The following is a 21,641-nucleotide window of genomic DNA, read 5'->3' as shown; positions in this document are numbered from 1 at the left end:
ATGGAGTTACTGGTTAAAGAGGTAGTACAGGATCACATAGACAAGACAGCAGTAATAGCTCAGACACAGCATGGGTTTGTTAAGGGGAAGTCTTGTCTAACCAATTTGATTGGATACTACGATGTGGTCAAGAGGATGCAAAAATAATTTTGATATATACTTGGATTTCAGGAAAGCTTTTGATACTTTGCATATGGAAGACTGCTGTACAAATTGGAGTGATATGGCATTAGCATTAGTAGAGGCATTTGATGCAAGAAAGCAAGCTTATGCAGCATCAGCCAAAAAAAAAAAAAAAAAAAACCCACTTCCACTTCACCCCTCTGTTCGTTCAAAATACCTGTCCAGCTGAGCCTTAAACTTATTTAGGCTATCAACCTCCACCACAAGGGATGGAAGTCTGTTCCACCAACCAACCACCCGCTGGCTAAAGGCAAATTTCCGCACGTCTATCCTACATCTGTCTTTCCTCAATTTGAATTTATGCCCTCTCAGGTGATTTTTCTGAGCTAGAGGAAGAATCCCATCAGCATTGAGCATGCTTAAACCATTCAAGGCTTTATACACCTCTATCAGATCACCTCGCTGGTGCCTAGTCTCCAGACACTGTAATTTGCAAAACTTAAGCCTTTCTTCGTAAGAGCACCCCTTTGTTCCATTCAATAATCTTGTTGCCCTTCTCTGTACTCGTTCCAGCAGCTCTACATCCTTCTTGAAATGAGGCCTCCAGACCTGTATACAGTACTCTAGGTGTGGCCTGACCATTGCCTTATACAATGGAATAATCACCTCCTTATCCCTGCTGGAAAAATTCCTGTATATCATTGACAATACTCCATGAGCTACTCTTGCAGCCCGTCTGCACTGCTCAGAGAACTTCATATCTGCCTGCACAACCACACCCAGGTCCCTTTCATTCTCTACCACTGTCAGTGTAGTACCACAGAGTTGATATGTTGCTCTGGGGTTGCTGTTTCCCATGTGTAGTATTAAGGGCAATTTAATTGCCCTTAATACTACACATGTATTAAGGGCAAGTTAATGCAATGGATAAAGGGATGGTTCAGTGGGCGACAGCAGAGAGTGGTAATAAATGTTCACTGCTCTACATGGACTAATGTTATTAGCGGAGTTCCCTAGGGTTTGGTGTTTGGCTCATTGTTCTTTTCTGTATTTATCAGTGATATTGATGAAGGTATGTCAGGCTTAATGTCCAAGTTTGCAGATGATACATAGGTTGGCAAGGTTGTTAATGAGAGTAAAGACTGTATGATACTGCAACAGGATCTAGAAAATTTAGGCAGATGAGCTGAGAAGTGGCAACTGAAGTTTAACATTGACAATTCAGCCTGGTCTGTGCTTGTTGACAGGAGAGACTGCTTCTACAGGGTTGGAGTACACTTAAATAGAAAGGGTGCAAGAATATTTGCTGATGCTTTCGAGACAGTGTTAGGTGGGTCAGAAAACTGCTAGCTTTGGGGGATACACAGACTAAAAGTTAACAGTGGCCGCAGGCAGAGGTAGAAGTGATCTTTGCACTGCTTCTATTAGAATGAGCAGCAGCCGAGAAAGCAAGGTAATGGAGATTTTCATCAGTGCTGGGAGTCATAGTGAAAAATTAAATACATGGACTGTGTTAGGCTAACTAAGAGTAGGAACAGGTGCATTTACACTAATGCTAGAAGTATAGTCAATAAAAATTTATGAATTTGAAGTGCTAGTCAAGACATCAAAGGCAGATATTGTTGGGCTATCAGAGACATAGTATCAAACAGATATAAGCAGTGCAGAATAAGATATAAGCAGAGGCAGCAAAGGAAGTAAGCAACCCATTAGCCATAATTATGAGAGCTGCCTTCGACTCGGGGGGGGGGGTCCCCATTGACTGGAGGTGTGCAAATGTATCACCAATTTACAAGTGGGTTCAAAAGGTGACACAAGTAACTATAGACCTGTTAGTTTAACTTGTGTTTCTGGGAAAAATAATGGAATCATTAGCATTAGCATTAGTAGAGGCATATGATGCAAGAAAGCAAGCTTATTCAGCATCAGCCAAAAAAAAAAAAAAAAACCCTCTCCCATTTCACCCCTCCGTTCGTTCGAAATACCTGTCCAGTTGAGCTTTAAATTTGTTTAGGCTATCAACTTCAACAAGTGATGGAAGTCGGTTCCACCAACCAACCACCCGCTGGCCAAAGGCAAATTTCCGCACATCTATCCGACATCCGTCCTTCCTCAATTTGAATTTATGCCCTCTGAGGTGATTATTCTGAGAAAGATGAAGAATCCCATTGGCATTGAGCATGCTCAAACCATTCAAAGCCTTATACACCTCTATCAGATCACCTCGCCGGTGCCTAGTCTCCAGACTCTGTAATTTGCAAAACTTAAGCCTTTCTTCGTAAGAGCAACCCTTTGTTCCATTTACTAATCTTGTTGCCCTTCTCTGTACCCGTTCCAGCAGCTCTACATCCTTCTTGAAATGAGGCCTCCAGACCTGTATACAGTACTCAAGATGTGGCCTAACCATTGCCTTATACAAGGGAATAATCACCTCCTTATCCCTGCTAGAAAAATTCCTGTATATCATTGACAAGACACCATGATCTACTCTTGCAGCTCGTCTGCACTGCTCAGAGAACTTCATATCTGCCTGCACAATTACCCCCAGGGCCTTTTCATTCTCCACCACTGTCAGTGTAGTACCACAGAGTTGATACATTGCTCTGGGGTTACTGTTACCCATATGTAGTACTTTACATTTGTCAATGTTAAACTTCATTTGCCACCTCTCAGCCCATCTGTTCAACCTTTCCAGATCCTGTTGCAGCAGCATAGCGTCAGTAGTGTCCTTAACGACCCTGCCAACCTTTGTATCATCTGCAAACTTAAACATTAAACTTTATATCCCATCATCAATATCATTCATAAACACCGAAAACAACAATGGACCCAACACTGAACCTTGAGGAACTCCACTAATAACATTAGTCCACGTTGAGCAGTGTCCATTGATTACCACTCTCTGTCTTCTGCCACTCAACCATCCCTTTATCCATAGCAGCAATTTGCCTCCAATGCCACACTGCTCCAATTTGTGCAGCAGTCTTCCATGTGCAACAGTATCAAAAGCCTTTCTAAGATCCAAATATATAATATCAAAGTTATTCCCTGCATCCATTTCTTTTGTGACTACATCATAGTATCCAATCAAATTGGTCAGGCAAGACCTGCCCTTAACAAAACCATGCTGCGTCTGAGCTATAACTGAATTCTTGTCTAGATGATCCTGCAGTGCTTCTTTAACCAGTGCCTCCATTAATTTACCTGGAACAGAAGTTAAACTAACAGGTCTATAATTACTTGTGTCAGCCTTTGATCCTCCTTTGTGAATTGGGGTTACATTTGCACATCTCCAGTCTATGGGTACCTCCCCTGAGTCCAAAGAAGCTCTCATAATTATGGCTAGGGGTTTGCATACTTCCTTTGCTGCCTCCTTTAATATAACTGGATAGATCCCATCCAACCCAGGTGCCTTTTTTATGTTTATCCTCAACAATCTCTCCTCCACTTTCCTCTCAGTTATTACAAAATCATCCAGCTCACTGCCAATGTTTACTTTACCTACATCATTCTCCTTCCTGAATAACTCCTCATGCGTGAATGTAGATGCAAAATACTCGTTTAGATTGTTAGCCACCTGAGCAGGATCCTCAACTGTTGAACCATCAATATCCAGTGGACCAATCTGATTCATCCCTTTCCTTCTCGAGTTCAAGTATGTAAAGAACTCCTTTCTGTTTTTCTTTGCATCCTTTGCCAAGGATTTTTCGTAGTCTGCCTTTGCCTGCCTAATCTCCTTTGTGACTTGGTTACAGACCAACTTATATCTATCATAGGCTTCCATGTCACCCATTAATTTGTATGTATCCCATGCATTTTTCTTCTCTGCCACATGTCTCATTAGTCCATCTGACAACCATTTAGGCCTAAACCTTGAACAATATTTCTTAGTTGGTATGTAAAGCCTGGTAGCCACCAAGATTAGTTCCTTGAATGCTTCCCATTTTGAGTTTGCTGTTGGTAACATCATCAGTTGGTCCCACTGTATAGAATTTAAATACTGTCTCAGACCATCATAGTCGCCTTTACGAAAACAAAAACCCTTCCCTTTACCTCTGATGGTAGTTACCTCCTTGAGTAAATCCCACTTCAACACACTGTGATCACTGCCACCTAGTGGTTCATTTATCTGCAGGTTCTTAATGCATGAAGAATCACTACTGATAATCAGATCAAGAGTATTGCTCCCTCTTGTTGCCTCACGAACATGCTGATGTAGAAAACAATCATCCAATAAATCCACAAAAGCCTTGCTAGTGTGCGAGTGACCAACCCACAAATTCCAGTCAATATCTGGGAAATTAAAATCCCCCATTATAAGACTCTCTGATTTACTGGCCCACTCTATTTCCCTGTACAATATATTATTATACTCATCAGAGTCATTAGGCCTATAGCACACTCCTACTCTCAATTTTGATTTCCCTATGCTTATGTCACACCAAACTGACTCGACACTGCCTTGTCCATCGATGTCAACTGGCTTCACTTCCTTTGACTTTATGTGTTTCTTAATTAATAGCATAACCCCTCCTCCCCTCCTGTCCTGTCTATCCTTTCTATATACATTGTATTCCCCAAATTCCAGTTCCGCATTAGTTATATCTGTGTGACACCACGTCTCTGATATCCCAACAATATCTGCCTTTGATGTTTTGAGCAATACCTCAAATTCATCAAATTTATCACCTGTTAAAGAAGCATTGCAGGATCATCTAGACAAGACTGCAGTAATAATTAAGACACAGCATGGGTTTGTTAAAAGGAGGTCTTGTCTGACCAATTTGATTGGATATGATTGATACTGTGATGTGGTCACAAAGGAACTAATTGCCAAAACTAATTTTGATATCCTATACTTGGATTTCAGGAAAACTTTTGATACTGTTGAACATTGAAGACTGCTGTACAAATTGGAGAGGTATGGCATTAAGGGTAAGGTGCTACAGTGAATAAAGGGATGGTTGAATGGGAGATGACAGAGAGTGTTAATCAATGGACACTGCTCTTCGTGGACAAATGTTATTAGTGGAGTTTCCCAGGGTTCAGTTTTGAGCCCATTGTTGTTTATATTTATCAATGATATTAATGAAGATATGTCAGGTTTAATGTCCAAGTTTGCAGATGATACAAAGGTTGGCAGGGTTGTTTATGACAGTAAAGACAGTATGCTACCCCAACTGGATCTAGACAAGTTGGACAAATTGGCTGAGACATGGCAACTAAAGTTTAACATTGACAAATGCAAAGTACTGCATATGGATAGCAATAACCGAAGAGAAACGTACCAACTGTTTGGTACTATACTCAGTGAAGTGGAAACATAAAAGACGTGGGGGTAATTGTGCAGTCAAATATGAAGTTCGCTGATGTGTGCAGGCAGGCTGCCAGGGCAGGTCATGGAGTCTTGTCATTGATATATAGGAATTTTGCTAGCAGGGACAGGGAGGTGATAATCCCGTTATACAAGGCAATGGTGAGGCCACACCTAGATACTGTGTACAGGTCTGGAGGCCTCATTTTAGGAAGGATGTAGAGTTGCTAGAACGAGTACAAAGAAGGGCAACAAGATTGGTGAGGGGAACAAAGCAATTCCCTTACCAGGAAAGGCTTAATTTCTGCAAATTGCAGCACCTGGAGAGGAGGCACATGCGAGATGATCTGATTGAGGTGTATAAGGCCTTTAATGGGTTGAACAAGCTGAATGCTGATGGGATTCTTCCTCTTGCTCAGATTAAGAACCTGAGGGGATCACAGTTTCAAGTTGAGGAAAGACAGTTGTAGAATAGATGTGTGGAAATTTGCCTTGTGCCAGTGGTTTGAATCCTATCAGCCTCAACTATCCACAGAGTTAACTTGTTACAGTAATCAACAACTGACTGGCTAAAAGGAAACTTCCTACAATCCAGTCTTAACCTTTTGTTTTTTTTTGCATTCTCCTTCTTAGTTCAGGCTGAGAACTGATATCATTTCAAGCTCTCCTTGAAGGAAATAAGATTTAACTTTATAGATCATGTCATAACCACTTTTTAAATCACTCTTCTCATCCATTGGTGAAGGAAACAAATCAACGTTTTTGTTCAGCTTTAAGAAAAATAGTTTGGTTTTTCATTATTTGCATTTGTGGGGACATTCATTGATTGGTAATGAAGGGTTGTCTCAAAGGTTGATATTCTACCCTGTTTTCTGTAATGTGAAAATTTTTAAAGTTGTATAACCTTTCAATTTAGCCATTTTATATTTCAATTTATAAAAATATTTAAAAAAAAAAAAATTTTTAGTAAAAATTCATAATAGTTTATTTATGTTAAGATTTTGCATGTAGATAAGATTGTGTTATTATCCTTTTTGCTATTATTTTTCTTCGAGTTATCATGTGCTTTCACTTCATGAAATAAGAATCATTAAGAATAAGAAAGATTCATATGAATCTTTTTTCTTAAGCATTAATTCAGGTTTCCCCCCCACATTGGTTAATATTTAGGGAAAATTCAACATAATATCTATGGCTTTTAAAGCAGACAAGTCAACTTTAATTAGACGTTTAGAAATATATCAGGCCCAACGGGATAAAGCAGAAAAAAATGTTGATATCAAATTAAAAAGTTTGAAAGGAGCAGTTACTGTAAGTATCAGATATTTTATTATAATTAATTTAATAATGAATTAAATAATTTTAGTTATTCATATTTGTTAATAAATTGAAATGCTTGGTAACCTGCGGAAAACTTTCTCTTTAATGTGCACTAGGTGTCTGAGGCTCTGGTGAAGCTATGCCTTAGAAAAGCATTTCTTTCCTGAATTTTTTTTTTTTTTTTTATGTAAACCGCAAACGCGAGAGGTATTAGAACCTATAGTACTTAGTACCATGCTTGGGTGGGAGGTTGAGAAGATGAAAGAAGATATTTGTTGACATTGGACTTGAACTTCTGTAGACGGTAATTTTCAGGAAATACGTATGAAAGAAGGTTATTCCAGAAAACGGCAGTTGAATGAATAAACAAGGAAGATGAAAAGTTGGTTCTGTGAGTTTGAAGTTGGACAGTAAATGGATGTTGGCTTGTGGTGGCATGTGTTCGGACAGTTTTGAATGAGAGAGCTCGAATTATAGAAGCTAATTCAGAAGAACAGTGCACATGGAAGTATCTGTAGAAGAGGCATGCAGCAGAAACAGTACGTCTATGAGACAGCGAGTGGAGAGACTCTGTTAGAGATGAATCATTAATTAACCTAACTGCCCTCTTCTGAATGGAATCAAGCAGCCTGAGAGAGGTTTTGGGAGCACCACCCCAGATGTAGGAACATCTGGGGTGGTGCCCCCAAAACCCATGGCAGGGTGGATTTGCGATTTATACAGAGTGAGTAGCTGTTTGGAAGAAAAGTAACGCCGAGAACAAAAGAGAAAACCAAGTTTTCTGGATGCAGAGGAAGCAATATTTGTAATGTGCTTGTGCCAAGAGAGATTAGAAGTCAGGGTTATCCCCAAAAGAGATATATCATTTTGCCTAGAAATCGGAGTGTCACTAAAGGTAAGCATAGGAGCAGAAGAATCCTGAGTTTTAGAAGGGTTGAAATCAACTAAGTTGTCTTTGCCCCACTGGAGAATTACCTGAAGATCGGCATTTAAGGAATTGGTAGCAGATTTTCGAGAAGTTGAAGCTGATTGAACAGGGCAAGGTTTCTCAAAGTGGAAAGTGGAATGCAATGTGCTATCATCAGCAAAATTATGGATACGATTTCCAGTCAATGGAAGAAGATCATTAATATACAAGAGGAAAAGAATGGGGGAAAAAACTGAACCTTGGGGACACTGGCATTAGTGGAGAAGTTAGAAGACAGAGAGTCATCTACCATCACCCTCAGTGAGTGATCAGAGAGAAAACTGGATAACCAATTACTAAAAACAGTTGGTAAACCATAAGATGGAAGCTTGTTTAGAAGACCTTTATGCCAAACACGATCAAAAGCCTTTGAGATGTCAAGACCAACTACTTGTGTTTCACCGAACCTTTCCATTGAATTAGTCCATGAATGGGTAAAATAAGCCAGAACATCCCAGTGGATCAACCCTGACAGAATCCATACTGGCGATCGTTGATTAGATGGAAGGTTTCTAGGTAGTTTTAGAGTTGGCGGTTAATTGATTTCTCCATTACTTTAGAAAGAGTAGAAGTAATTGCAATGGGACAATAATTGGATGGGAGGGATTTGTCACCCATTTTAGGAACTGGCTGGATATGAGCAAATTTCCAAGCAGAAGGAAAAACACCTTTGGAATAAGAAAGTGAAAAAAGGCGGCAAAGAATAGGAGTAAGTTCAGGAGCACAGGTTTTGAGAAAGTGGAGAAATGCCATCAGACCCTGGAGCTTTCTTAGCATCAAGATTTGTCAAAATCCTTCTGACATCCTTTTGACGGAATACCACAGGAGGCTTTGAATGGAGCGTGTTGGGAATGGCGGGAGGTGTTTTACCAAGATCATTAATATATCAGTTGGAATTAAAATGGGATGCTAGCAGGTCAGCTTTATCCTTGGCTGAAGTGACAACAGAACCATCTGGTTTGGACAGTGGTGGGAGCAGAGATGGACAAAGGTTATGGCCAAAAGCTTTGGCAAGGGAACAGAATGCTCGTCTACCATTAGGGCAAGAAGCAAGTTTTCTACTCTTAGTCTGTTCAAACTCTAGTTTGGACTGAATAATAATGGCTTTACAATTGTTGCGAGCTCTGGTGTAAGCAGAAAATGAAACTGAAGAATTAGAAACAAGCCAATTACGATATGCATCATTCTTCTCTAGAACAGCCTTAGCACATTTATTGGAATACCCCAGAAGTTTTGAAACAGTAATCCGACCAAGGAAAAGAAATCTCGCAGGTCATCCCATTTTACATTCTTGTAATGCCAAACAACACGAGGTTGTGAACAGCCATGAGATAAAGGCTCCATTGGAGAAGACACAATCACCAATTTGTGATCTGAAGTGCCTAAAGGACCTCTCACTTCGACCGCGTACTTAGAAGGGTTGTTTGTGAGAAAAAGATCAAGCATATTGGCTATATGATTAGGATTGTCCGGTATTCTTGTAGGTAAATGAACAATCTGTGCAAGATCATTAGTAATTGTAAAAGCCTCAGCATCTCGACCAGCTGGATTGGTGTGACTAGAAAACGGAAGCCAGCTGGAGTTGTTAACATTAAAATCACCAAGGAAAATTACCTCGTTAGGAAAGTTGGACTGGAGAAAGTTAAGTTGCAAAGAGAGGAAGTTAAAGAGCTCCAAGTGATTAGTGGAGTTGGGAGAATGGTAGAGACAACAAATGAATTTTACACAATGAGTTAGAGATATTTTAAGCCAGAGAAGATCAAGGAGAGTAGATTCCAAATTGCCAAGTCTCTGACAGGGAATACATATGCACAAATACCACCTTTGAGACAAAAGGAATCATACAGCGAATAATTTGGGCATCTGAGATGAGCAGTAGTTGAATCAACCGATAACTGAGATTCTGTCAGAAAAAGTACATGGGGTTTGGCAGACTGCAAGTGGAAATGGACATTAAGATTAGAATTGAGACCACATATATTTGTGAAATGAATTAGGAAATGCTTGGGAGGTTTAGATCTTTTCACAGATAAGCTTGTTCTATTGGTTTGACAATTCATGGTGCAGTCAATAGTAAGAAAAAGTGGGTGGGACATGTTGTATGAAGTAATGAAATTTTTGGATATGGTGTTCACAAGGTAAGAATATACCCAGATCTTAGACATAAAGTGACCTCGACAATGCTCCCCTCAAACAAACTACTTGGACTCCCTCCAGTCACTATCTGGCAGAGTAGAGGTAGCAAGATTATACACTAGCTGATCCGGAAGCCTTCTAGAGAGTTACCAATAGGTTCGGTCCAGTGTACTAACTAGTGGCCGGCATGCGAACACTGTTTTAGAGCTGTACCCTTGAAATGTAAGGAATATTGGATCTCTCCACGATGTTCATCATAACCTCAAAAGTCATCAATCATACTGCATGATGGAAGAAGAGATAGGGAAGGGTTGACGGGAACTTTGCTCTAAAGACTAAACATGGGTTCCACCACTTCGAGCCTCCAATAAGCAAAGTGGTGGTATTGCACCGGTTTATGAGAGTTATTTACCACCTAGTACTGCCTGGTAACATAAAGGGTCGGCATTCCTCCATGTGGTGTGGGTGCCACACCTCGATGGTGGGGCTGTTAGTAATCCTGGGCAATACTCCATGCACAAGTACATGGTGAGTGACCATCGTGAAGGTGCAAGCAGAGGATTTGGCTGTCACAGACCATCCTGCAAACGGTCTGTGACAGCCAAATCACAGACCGTTTCGGACTTCGCCGAAATTGGGTTCACTTGACTTGAGTGTCACCCGAATATCAGGTCCATCAGCGTTTTAGCCTCCCAGGTTGCAAGTGCAGCTTGTCTGGCATATCTGAGAGAATGTCTGTGACAACCTCGAGGACCAAGGAATAGAGTGACCAGTCATGAGACTTCATAGATTTAATGAAAGAATTGAGTTCAGTACTGGGATGTTCTACTGCTGTAGAAAGTAAATACTCAGAAATGCCTTGACAAAGTTCTTGAGGCATCATCAGATGTGAAAAAACCAAAGTGGTGTTAATGCTCAAATTTTTACTACTTTTGCTTGAAGATTGAGTTTGATTCGACATTTCAGAATCATTGCTGAGATAGTATTTTTAAAGTGGGATAATGAATTTGCTCTGAGATATCACCTGATTCCAAAGCCTCTGTTTAGAAAATTTTGTTCTCATTCTTGAACTGATTTATGTCCTGAGAAAGTATTTATTTTTCCTTGGAGTTTTTTAATGTTTCCTGCGGGACATGTTTAGCATTAGTAGGGGCATATGATGCAAGAAAGCAAGCTTATGCAGCATCAGCCAAAAAAAAAAAAAAAAAAAAAAACCTTCCTTCACCCCTCCGTTCGTTCGAAATACCTGTCCAGATGAGCCTTAAATTTATTTAGACTATCAACCTCTACAACAAGGGATGGAAGTCTGTTCCACCAACCAACTCCCCGCTGGCTAAAGGCAAATTTCCACACATCTATCCTGCATCTGTCTTTCCTCAATTTGAATTTATGCCCTCTCAGGTGATTATTCTGAACAAGAGGCAGTATCTCATCAGCATTGAACATGCTCAAACCATTCAAGGCTTTGTACACCTCGCCGGTGCCTAGTCTCCAGGCACTGTAATTTGCAAAACTTAAGCCTTTCTTCGTAAGAGCAACCCTTCGTTCCATTCACTAACCGTGTTGCCCTTCTCTGTACTCGTTCCAGCAGCTCTACATCCTTCTTGAAATGAGGCCGCCAGACCTGTATACAGTACTCAAGGTGACCTGACCATTGCCTTATACAAGGGAATAATCACCTCCCTATCCCTGATAGAAAAATTCCTGTATATCATTGATAAGACACCATGAGCTACTCTTCCAGCCCGTCTGCACTGCTCAGAGAACTTCATATCTGCCTGCACAATTACCCCCAGGTCCTTTTCATTCTCTACCACTATCAGTGTAGTACCACAGAGTTGATACGTTACTCTGGGGTTGCTGTTTCCCATGTGTAGTACTTTACATTTGTCAATGTTAATCTTCATTTGCCACCTCTCTGCCCACCTGCTCAACCTTTCCAGATCCTGTTGCAGCAGCATAGCATCAGTAGCATCCTTAACGACCCTGCCAACCTTTGTATCGTCTGCAAACTTGGACATTAAGCTTGAAATACCATCATCAATATTATTTATAAATACAGAAAACAACAATGGACCTAACACTGAACCCTGAGGGACTCCACTAATTACATTAGTCTACGATGAGCAGTGTCCATTAATTACCACTCTCTGTCTTCTGCCACTCAACCATCCCTTTATCCATAGCAACAATTTGCCACCAATGCCACCCTGCTCCAATTTCAGCAGCAGTCTTCCATGTGCAACAGTATCAAAAGCCTTTCTAAGATCCAAATATATAATATCAAAGTTATTCCCTGCATCCAATTCTTTTGTGACTACATCATACTATCCAATCAAATTGGTCAGGCAAGTCCTTCTCTTAACAAAACCATGCTGTGTCTGAGCTATAACTGAATTCTTGTCAAGATGATCCTGCATTGCTTCTTTAACCAGTGCTTCTATTAATTTTCCTGGAACAGAAGTTAAACTAACAGGTCTATAATTACTTGTGTCAGCCTTTGATCCTCCTTTGTGAATTGGGGTTACATTTGCACATCTCCAGTCTGTGGGTACCTCCCCTGAGTCCAATGAAGCTCTCATAATTATGGCTAAACGTTTGCTTACTTCCTTTGCTGCCTCCTTTAATATAACTGGATAGATCCCACCACCCCAGGTGCCTTTCTTATATTTATCTTCAACAATTTCTCCTCCACTTTTCTCTCACTTATTACAAGAACATCTAGCTCACTGCCAGTGTTTACTTCATCTATGGCATTCCCCTTCCTGAATAAATCCTCATGTGTGAATGTAGATGCAAAATATTGATTTAGTTTGTAATCTACCTGAGCAGGATCATGAACAGTTTAACCATCGATATCAAGTGGACCAATCTGATTCATCCCCTTCCTTCTAGAGTTTACATAAGTAAAGAACTCCTTGCTGTTTTTATTTGCATCCCTTGCGAAGGATTTCTCATAATCTGCCTTCGCCTGCCTAACCTCCTTTGTAACTTGGTTACAGATCACCTTATATCTATCATAGGCTTCTGTGTCACATGTTAATTTATATGTACCCCATGCATTCTTCTTCTCTGCCAAATGTCTCATTAGTTCATCTGACATCCATTTAGGCCTAAACCTTGAACAATATTTCTTAATTGGTATGTAAAGCCTAGTAGCTTCCAAGATAAGTTCTTTGAATGCTTCCCATTTTGAGTTTTCTGTTGGTAATATCATCAGTTGGTCCCACTGTATAGAATTTAAATACTGTCTCAGACCATTGTAGTCACCTTTACGAAAGCAATAGCCCTTCCCTTTACCCCTGATGGTAGTTACCTCCTTGAGTAAATCCCACTTCAGCACACTGTGATCACTGCCACCTAGTGGTTCCTGTATATGCAGATTCTTAATGCATGCAGAATCACTATTGATAATCAAATCAAGAGTGTTGCTCCCTCTAGTTGCCTCCCAAACATGCTGATTTAGAAAAAATCATCCAATAAATCCACAAAAGCCTTGCTAGTGTGTGAGTGACCAACCCACAAATTCCAGTCAATATCTGGGAAATTAAAATCCCCCATTATAAGACTCTCTGATTTACTGGGCCCACTCTGTTTCCCTGTACAGTTTCTTATTATACTCATCAGAGTCATTAGCCTATAGCACACTCATACTCTCAATTTTGATCTCCCAATGCTTATGTCACACCAAACTGACTCGACACTGCACTGTCCAGCAATGTCGACTGGCTTCACTTCCTTGGATTTTATGTGTTTCTTAACTAATAGCATAACCCCTCCTCCCTTCCTATCCTGTCTATCCTTTCTGTAGACGTTGTACTCCCCAAATTCCAGTTCTGCATTACTTATATCTGTGTGACACCATGTCTCTGATATCCCAACAATATCTGATATCCCGACAATGACAGCAATACCTCAAATTCATCAAATTTATTTGCCAAACTCCTAGCTTTGGTGTACACGCAAGTATGCATGCACCTGCTCTTTTTCTTAGCTACCCTAACACAACCCATGTGTTTACTTGTAGCCCTATGACTCCCAGCAGTCTCTGAAATATCCTGCATCTTATTTTCCAGGCTGCTGCTCATTCCAATAGAAGCAGTGCAAGAATCACTTTCACCTCTGCCAGTGGTTACTGTTAATCTATTAGTCCTTGTATCCCCCCAATCTAGCAGTTTTCCGACTCACCTAACACTGCCTAGATAGCATCAGCAAACATTCTTGCACCCTTTCTATTTAAGTGTATCTCATCCCTGTAGAAGCAGTCTCTCCTGTTAACAAGTACAGACCAGGCTGAAAAAAATTCTACCCCTTGAGCCCTGCACTATCTTTCCAGGGCCGAATTGATCGACAGGGCTCCCATCATATACTCCCTCCTATCGTGTCTGGGCAGAATTGCAGGCACTTTCAAATTCAATCCTAATTCATGCCTTTTTTTCAACAGTGACCTGTACTTGTTAAGTAATTCCGCCGGTCTCCTACTCTTAATATCATTAGTGCCAACGTGTACAACTATATCACCTTTTGTGCCCTTAAAATGTTTTCCCTATATCATTTCACTTACACTGAGTGATCACTGAATTATGATCACCTACCTAATACTTTGTAGGTCCTCCTTTTGATTTCAGTACAGCAGCTATATGACATGGCATTGATTCAACAAGATGTCAAAAGTTTTCGGCAGGTATGGCCAACCAAGCTGTGTGTAATGTGGCTAGCAGTGCAGGTATGAAGGTGATTGGTGTATCGAGATGCCTGATATGCCTTTCCATAGTGTCCCACAAGTGCTTCAAGGGATTGATATCAGGGGAGTTCAGAGGCCAGTCGATATGCTGGAAGTCAGAACTGTGTCCCTCAAACCATTCTTGCATGTCGAGTGCTCGATGGCTCGGCGTCTTGTCATCTTGGAAGACACCATTGCCATTCGGGAAAAAGTGTGTAACGTAGCGGGCAGCAAGCAGTTGATGGTAGCGGAGACCACTGATATGTTGTTAAATGCACCAGGGGTCTAAGTTCCTGCCAGTGAAACATGCCCCACACCATACAATTGCCTCCACCGACCTGCACTTTTAATACCACGCATGATGGATGAAGAGCCTCATGTTGTTGATGCCATATCTGTACATGACTATCGACTGTGTGGAGTAAATAACATGACTCATCCGACGAGCACACCTTCTTCCAGTCTTCTAACGTCCAACTTGCATGCTCTTTGCATCAGGCAAGTCTTTTTCACAGATGAGCCTTGGTTAGGAGAGGATGCCGTAGGGGTCATCTGCTGGTATAGCCCATTAACCCCCGTGGGCTCACATCTGGTGAGTATGGGCTTGGCACACCCAGGGTCCTGAGCTGGATATCATCATTCTTCTCTTTCTTGGTGATCCCTTTCTACTTTTGTGTGTGTGTGTCTCTCTCTCTCTCTCTCTCTCTCTCTCTCTCAGGGTAACTTGGGAATTTTTTTTTTTTGGCTGGTGCAGCATAAGCTTCAGGCTTCATTGTACCATATGGCTAATAAATAGTAATAGTAATAATATGTGCAAGCATGCGACACTTGGTCATGCCAGATATTGTTCCAGGTTGGCCCATTGTATTGGGTAGTCAACTCTTCAACAGTGCTGCACCTGTTCGCCTGTACGAGTCATCAGACCCGGCACTCACCTTTAACATCAACCTTTCGCTGACCTTTTCAGTTTGTTGTCTTTTGTTGTTTGACCATTTTTACACCAGTCCTGGTACACTTTGTCTTGAACACTCCACCAGTTCAGCTGTTTGGGAAATTGAGGCACCAGGTCTTCAAGCTCCCATAATCTGTCCTTTATCAAAGTCCAATAAATCCTTCCTTTTACCCATCATGCGCAGAATTTTACTACCTACTGAACCACTGATACCTTATCTATGCTATGTAGGTCAAGTAACTGCGCACTCTTGTACCTCACGTGGTCAACGGATCGCATTCAGTTTTTATAGGGGTGGTCATAATTCAGTGATCACTCAGTGTATCTCAGCTGTGAAGGAAAAGTAGTTTTGATGAGCTTATGGCTGGCTAAGTAGCTAAGAGATCATATAGGAAAATCATCATTCTTCTCTTTCTTGGCGATTCCTTTCTACTTCTGACTCTCTCTGAGGGTATAACTCAGAATTTTTTTTTTGTCTGGTGCAGCATAAGCCTCAGGCTTCCTTGCCCCACATATTTAATAATAATAATAAAAATATTGTTTACTTTTTAATTACAGTTTAATACAAGTCTTTGAAAAGAGCATAATTTCAGCATATTTCTTCCATTTATAGTTGATATGAAAAAAAATTTAAGTTTCATCCAGGCTGCATTATACAATTCTAAAACCTGGGATGAAAATATTCAACCCTTCCGACCAGTTAGGTTATTATTATTTCTAATTACCTTCTTCCATAATGAATGTGATATTTTATTTTACAGTGGTTATAGTAATATTGACTGGGCAAGGCCTAATAAGAAATATTCATCAGCAGCTAAATTTGCAAACTTTTATAGCTGAGTTATGTGCATTCTTTTTGGAAACAAAATGCATAAAAATACAATAATATCACCCCGGATCAGTTAAAATAATATTTTTAAAATATAGAAAATACTGTATATTCCACACCAATGGTCTGCTAACCCCTAGAATTCACAATGCATAATGCTGGAAAGGTTTTGTTGTTTCATTATGATTTTTTTTAGAAAATTTAACTTATCACATTTTACTTAGTTTTTAGCTTTACATTTAAAGAATATTGGACACACACAGTTTTGGCTTAACATGCTTGTTCTGTTTTGGTTAGTTTTGGTTTTTATGGTGCATGGGTGACTAAGGCCAATGTGTGCCAAGTACAATATTTAAAGAAGACACAACTGGTTCTGGTTAAATAAACAATAATATATCACAATATGTAGACATGGTTAAAAGGCAAGTAAATTTAGATAAAAATAAAATCTGATAAAAGATACATAAAAGATATATTTAATATACATGATGCATATTAAAAACATTTATATATGTGTATAGAGGTTTGCAGTTTCTGAAAAGTAAAAAATTGTGGACATATCATCTTTGTCAGTTAAAATCTGACTGAGTGTATAAGGCTCAGTCAGATAGTTAAAAGCACTAAAACATAAATGATGTGCGTTTAAAAAATCTAGGACAGTCAGTAACTACATGTAGATGCCTCCATAGCCAGGTGGGCAGGAGCAGCAGTGCATAGCACATGCTTCTTGATTAGACCGGGGTTCGAGCCCATGACCACCAAATATGGGAGGATGCGGAAAGGTCAGGGAATGACCACTGCATATTCCCGGAGCACTTAGTTGCTAATGTTCCTAAACAACAACAACATAACTACATGTTTTAATGTTAAAATGGTATCACAATGCTCACATATAGGACAGTCATCAGCCCTCAGCAGACAAGCATACATCAGATGACTGTGTCCTATGCGGAGCCAAGCTGAACAACCTCTTCTTTATGGCCCCTGCGCAGACTAGATGGCCAATGTTCGATTACACGCTTAATCTCATATAACTTATTTTCAGCCTGCCCATGCCAAGAGTGTTGCCATCGGAAAACCAGTTTCTTTTGCATTACTTGTTTAGGACACTAACAAACAAGAATTATAATGGATCACTGATTTGGTTTCAGAGTCTGCCAAATCATTTTCCATGATCCCAATGTAGCTGGGGATCTAGCAGAAGAATATCAAATTCCAATTCAGAAAGGAAATGTATCCTGTGCTGAGCCTGGGACAGGACTGAATGAGGATTGCGCCTCATCAGTGACAAAGCTTGCAATGAACTGAGAGAATCGGTATATATATAATGCATTTTTGGTGGTTGCGTGTTTGTATGCGATCCAAGGCTAGTTCAATCAGAGCCAGCGGAACACGGTAAGCCTGGTCAGCAGGGCATAGGGGCACCAATATCTGGGGATGCCAAAATTCAAAATTTTTATTATAATAATAATTAATAAAAGTATCTCAGGGGTGCCAAATACATTTCTGCCTATGGGCACCAAAAACCCTAGCGCCATGCCCGTGTTCAATTGCATGGAGCTCGGCAATGAAAATGCTGCATTCAGCAGGGATCTGCTCAGATACCATAACATCTGGAAGGCAGCTGCAGATCCAACAGACATCTCTGACTCTGAACCATCTGTGAAGACTGGCAAAAAGTCAGAATGCTCAGATCAGTGTGCTGAGAAGAGCTGCAGTTAGATGGCACATGGAGTACTATCCTTCCCCCAGTTAGTAAGAGAGAAGTTGCAGGTGGGAATATGAGCATGCCGCATGCCAGGGTGGAAGGGATTGCCTGGGTGATGGGGCAGTATTGTCTACCGTCATGTACAAATTTTTGAATAGACTTCAAATACAAATATCAAATGGGCGATTTTCCGTCTCATGAGTGTTGTATAAATTTTCCCGTCGTTGCTCAAAAATGGATGTCCACGTGGAATGGTCTGGCAGGGCTTTAAACTTGAAAGCATACAGCAGGGACAATTGTTTTTGGCGAAGGGACAAAGATGGTTCATTGGCTTCAACATAAAGACTTTCGATGGGTGGGTTTATTCTATATATGTCATCAATTCCCAACTTTGATAAATTGATTTTTAGATTTTTTTTCATAATTTTTTTCTTTTAATAACAGAATTCTAGAAAACTATAGGGAGCAAACGATTTATCTGGAAAGACAAGTTTTAAGGGTTTTCTGAATGACACATACTTTGCAATATATCATTGGCCCAATGCTCCTGCTATGAGAAGCAGCAGGTAAAACAAACTTCTTTGTAGAAGTGTTATAGTATGTTAATATAGTAATGCTTGCCTGTTTTACCTACCAAATAAACAGCTATACAGTATATAATTTTTAAAAAAAGCAAAAATAGCAAATATGGCTGTATGAACACAGGAAAGTTTGATAAAATTGTTGAAAGATTAGTCACATAGTTATTGAGAAAACTTTGCTGTTCATTCATTTAGTGATTGCCTGTTTTTCATTTCCTATATAACAAATGATATAGTCCAGGAAGAATCCCATGCCCACTCCAACCACCAAATTAGAAAACAATAAAGATTTATTTTCATTAAAATAAATGTATAAGATGGTAATCTTTCTGTCCTTTTGTTGCTGTCCTGGAGTATAAACAGAAAATTTATTTAATTCACTTGTTAGTAGAGCTAGCAATCTAAAAATATAAAAATAATCTAAAAACACATTTTTAAAAAAAAACTGTCTCCACTCTCAGTAACCAGTAAAACCTAACTTCTCTGTCAATGACAATGATAATTGTCATTAACTTCTCTGTCAATGACAATTATCATTATTACAGTCCACTGAGAGACAAGTGCTGAGACACATTGTGAACATCACACACTCACAGTTAGACAAATGAACTGACCATTTGCATAGCATTTACAATGAACTTTCCCATAAATATAGCCAATATTCATATGCAGTTTCTCAAAGTTGTAGAAATAAATGAATCTGTTACTTTTGCATTTAACTTGCCATATGCCATACAACAGGCTGCTGAAGCAATCGCTCCCATTTGCTTATGGTAGCATTAAATGTCTAGAAGTTTATTCCAAGCAGAAGTAAATGGAAATTTAATCAGCTGTTTACATTATTTCTGTTTTAATCTTTAGTCAGTTTCTTGATTTGAAAGAGTGTAAAGTTTCAATATTTTAGATTAGGTTAGATTATGGAAATTTGCAAAAACAGGCAGTTGGAATTACTGGAAAATTTTGAAATGAGAAGCCTGCAATGGAGAAATGCCTGCATACCCAAGTTGCCCACTGCCTGACAGAACAAACAAACAAATGCTGATGATCAGCTTCTTTAAAGTATATTTAATTTTTATGACATTTATGAAAAGCCCAATGCTCCTGCTTAAGCTATTCCTAATGGTTAGCTATTTCTATGCCTTTCAGTTTTAAGACAGGTTCTGGATAAAAATGCTGCAATTTACGGTATTGCTGTAGTTTTTCCCTTAGTTAATTGATAGCCATTGCATTTTATTTGGGTTTCAAGTTTAATTATTGGCAATTGTAGTTGACTTTCAATAGCACTCATGCTTGCTGGCTTACAGGAAACAGCAAGATCATTCGTATACTTATATTGTTATGTTATGTTGTTTGTTATTTTGGTTTTTAGGAGCATTAGCAACTAAGGCCATATTTCTCCAGGAATATGCAGTGGTCATTCCCTGAACTTTTCGCATCCTCCGTATTTGGTGGTGATGGGCTCGAAACCCGGTCTAATCAAGAAGTGTGTGCTACACACTGCTACTCCTTCCCACCTGGCTACGGAGTTGCCTGTATACTAATAAGTATCCACCATAGCTGGAATGTATTGAGTTGCATTACTGGTGTCTAATGCAAAAAGAGTTGCACCCGAAAGCAATCTTTAAGGTATGAGTGTGAATTGTTAACAAAGTATTCTGTAAGTGTATGAAAGGTCCTGAGATGGAAAAAATTCTGAATGAATCAAGACAGGTTACTTCTCAGCCAAAGGTTGTATAAATCTTGGAGAATTTGATATCCCAAGTTGGTGTTTGAATGCTTTATTAATATCAAAATTTCCATTATCCTGTTTTTTTTTTTTTTTTTTTTTTTTTTAACAAACGCATTTAGAGTTGTGTGAGCTTTGAATTTAATGTGGATATCATTTGCAGATGCAATTATAGTGGTATGATATAGCATCTTGATCTTCAATAATCTAGACAAGCCTTTTGTGATGCATCTTTTCTAGGATTTTTCCTAACAGCTGGTTAGAGATATAGGATGATAACTGCTGGGGATGAAACATCTTTCTTAGTTTTTCTATGGTTGCCAACATATCAGGGTAAAAATTAAAAATTCTCTTCATATATCCTGTTGTAAAAGTGCAGTAGTGTGGATAGGAGTTAAGATGGCAAAGCCTTATGTAACAAATGCCATCTAGTCCAGCAAAACTAGAGAATTTTGGATAGTTTCATTCAGTTTTGTAATAGTGAATGGTATGTTATAGGAATAGCTAGATATAATAATTCGTAATAAATTAGTAGTAGTGGTGGCATGTGATGCAAGAAAGCAAGTGTATGAGCTTATGCAGCATCAGCCAAAAAAAAAAAAAAAAAATCAAACCATTCAATCCAAATGCCTGTCCAGTTCCTCCTTAAATTTATTTAACCTATCAACTTCCACAACGACAGATGGAAGTTTGTTCCAGCAATTAACCACCCGCTGGCTAAAGGCAAATTTCCGCATATCTATTCTACATCTGTCTTTTCTTAATTTGAATTTATGACCCCGTAGGTTCGTAATCTGAACAAGTGGAAGGATCCCATCAGAATTCAGCGTGCTCAACCCATTCAAGGCCTTATACACCTCAATCAGATCACCGCACAGGTGTCTAGTCCCCAGCCACTGCAATTTGCAGAACTTAAGCCTCTCTTGGTAAGAGGATCCCTTCATTCCCCTCACCAACCTTGTTGCTCTTCTCTGTGCATGCTCAAGCAAATCTACATCTTTCCTAAAATGAGGCCTCCAGGCTCTGTACGCAGTACTCAAGGCGTGGTTGACTGTGAACAAGTTAAAACAAGTTAAACTAACTGGTCTGTAATTACTCATGTCACCCTTCAATCCCCCTTTGTGATCTGACCATTGCCTTATACAGAGGGTCAATCACCTCCTTTTCCCTGCTAACAAAATTCCTATATATAATTGACAAAACCCCATGACCTATGCCTGGCTGCCTGTCTGCATTGCTCAGAAAAATTTCATATCTGACTG

General features: G+C 39.6%; 1 protein-coding gene across 1 annotated transcript in view; it reads left to right on the top strand.

The window, feature by feature from the left end:
• The window catches only part of LOC150074956 (uncharacterized), a 735,724-nt gene that overhangs the window by 554,247 nt on the left and 159,836 nt on the right, over positions 1-21,641 (top strand). The window contains exon 18 of the mRNA XM_090389002.1: positions 6,608-6,748. Coding sequence (XP_090245128.1) covers positions 6,608-6,748 — 141 coding nt within the window. The remainder of the gene's footprint in view (positions 1-6,607; positions 6,749-21,641) is intronic.

This window comes from Mastigoproctus giganteus, chromosome 14 (genome assembly GCF_048544385.1).
Source record: "Mastigoproctus giganteus isolate SK-2022 chromosome 14, ASM4854438v1, whole genome shotgun sequence".
Taxonomy (NCBI): domain Eukaryota; kingdom Metazoa; phylum Arthropoda; class Arachnida; order Uropygi; family Thelyphonidae; genus Mastigoproctus; species Mastigoproctus giganteus.
The sequence above is the reverse complement of the archived record's forward strand: the minus strand, read 5'-3'. Positions and strand labels throughout refer to the sequence as shown.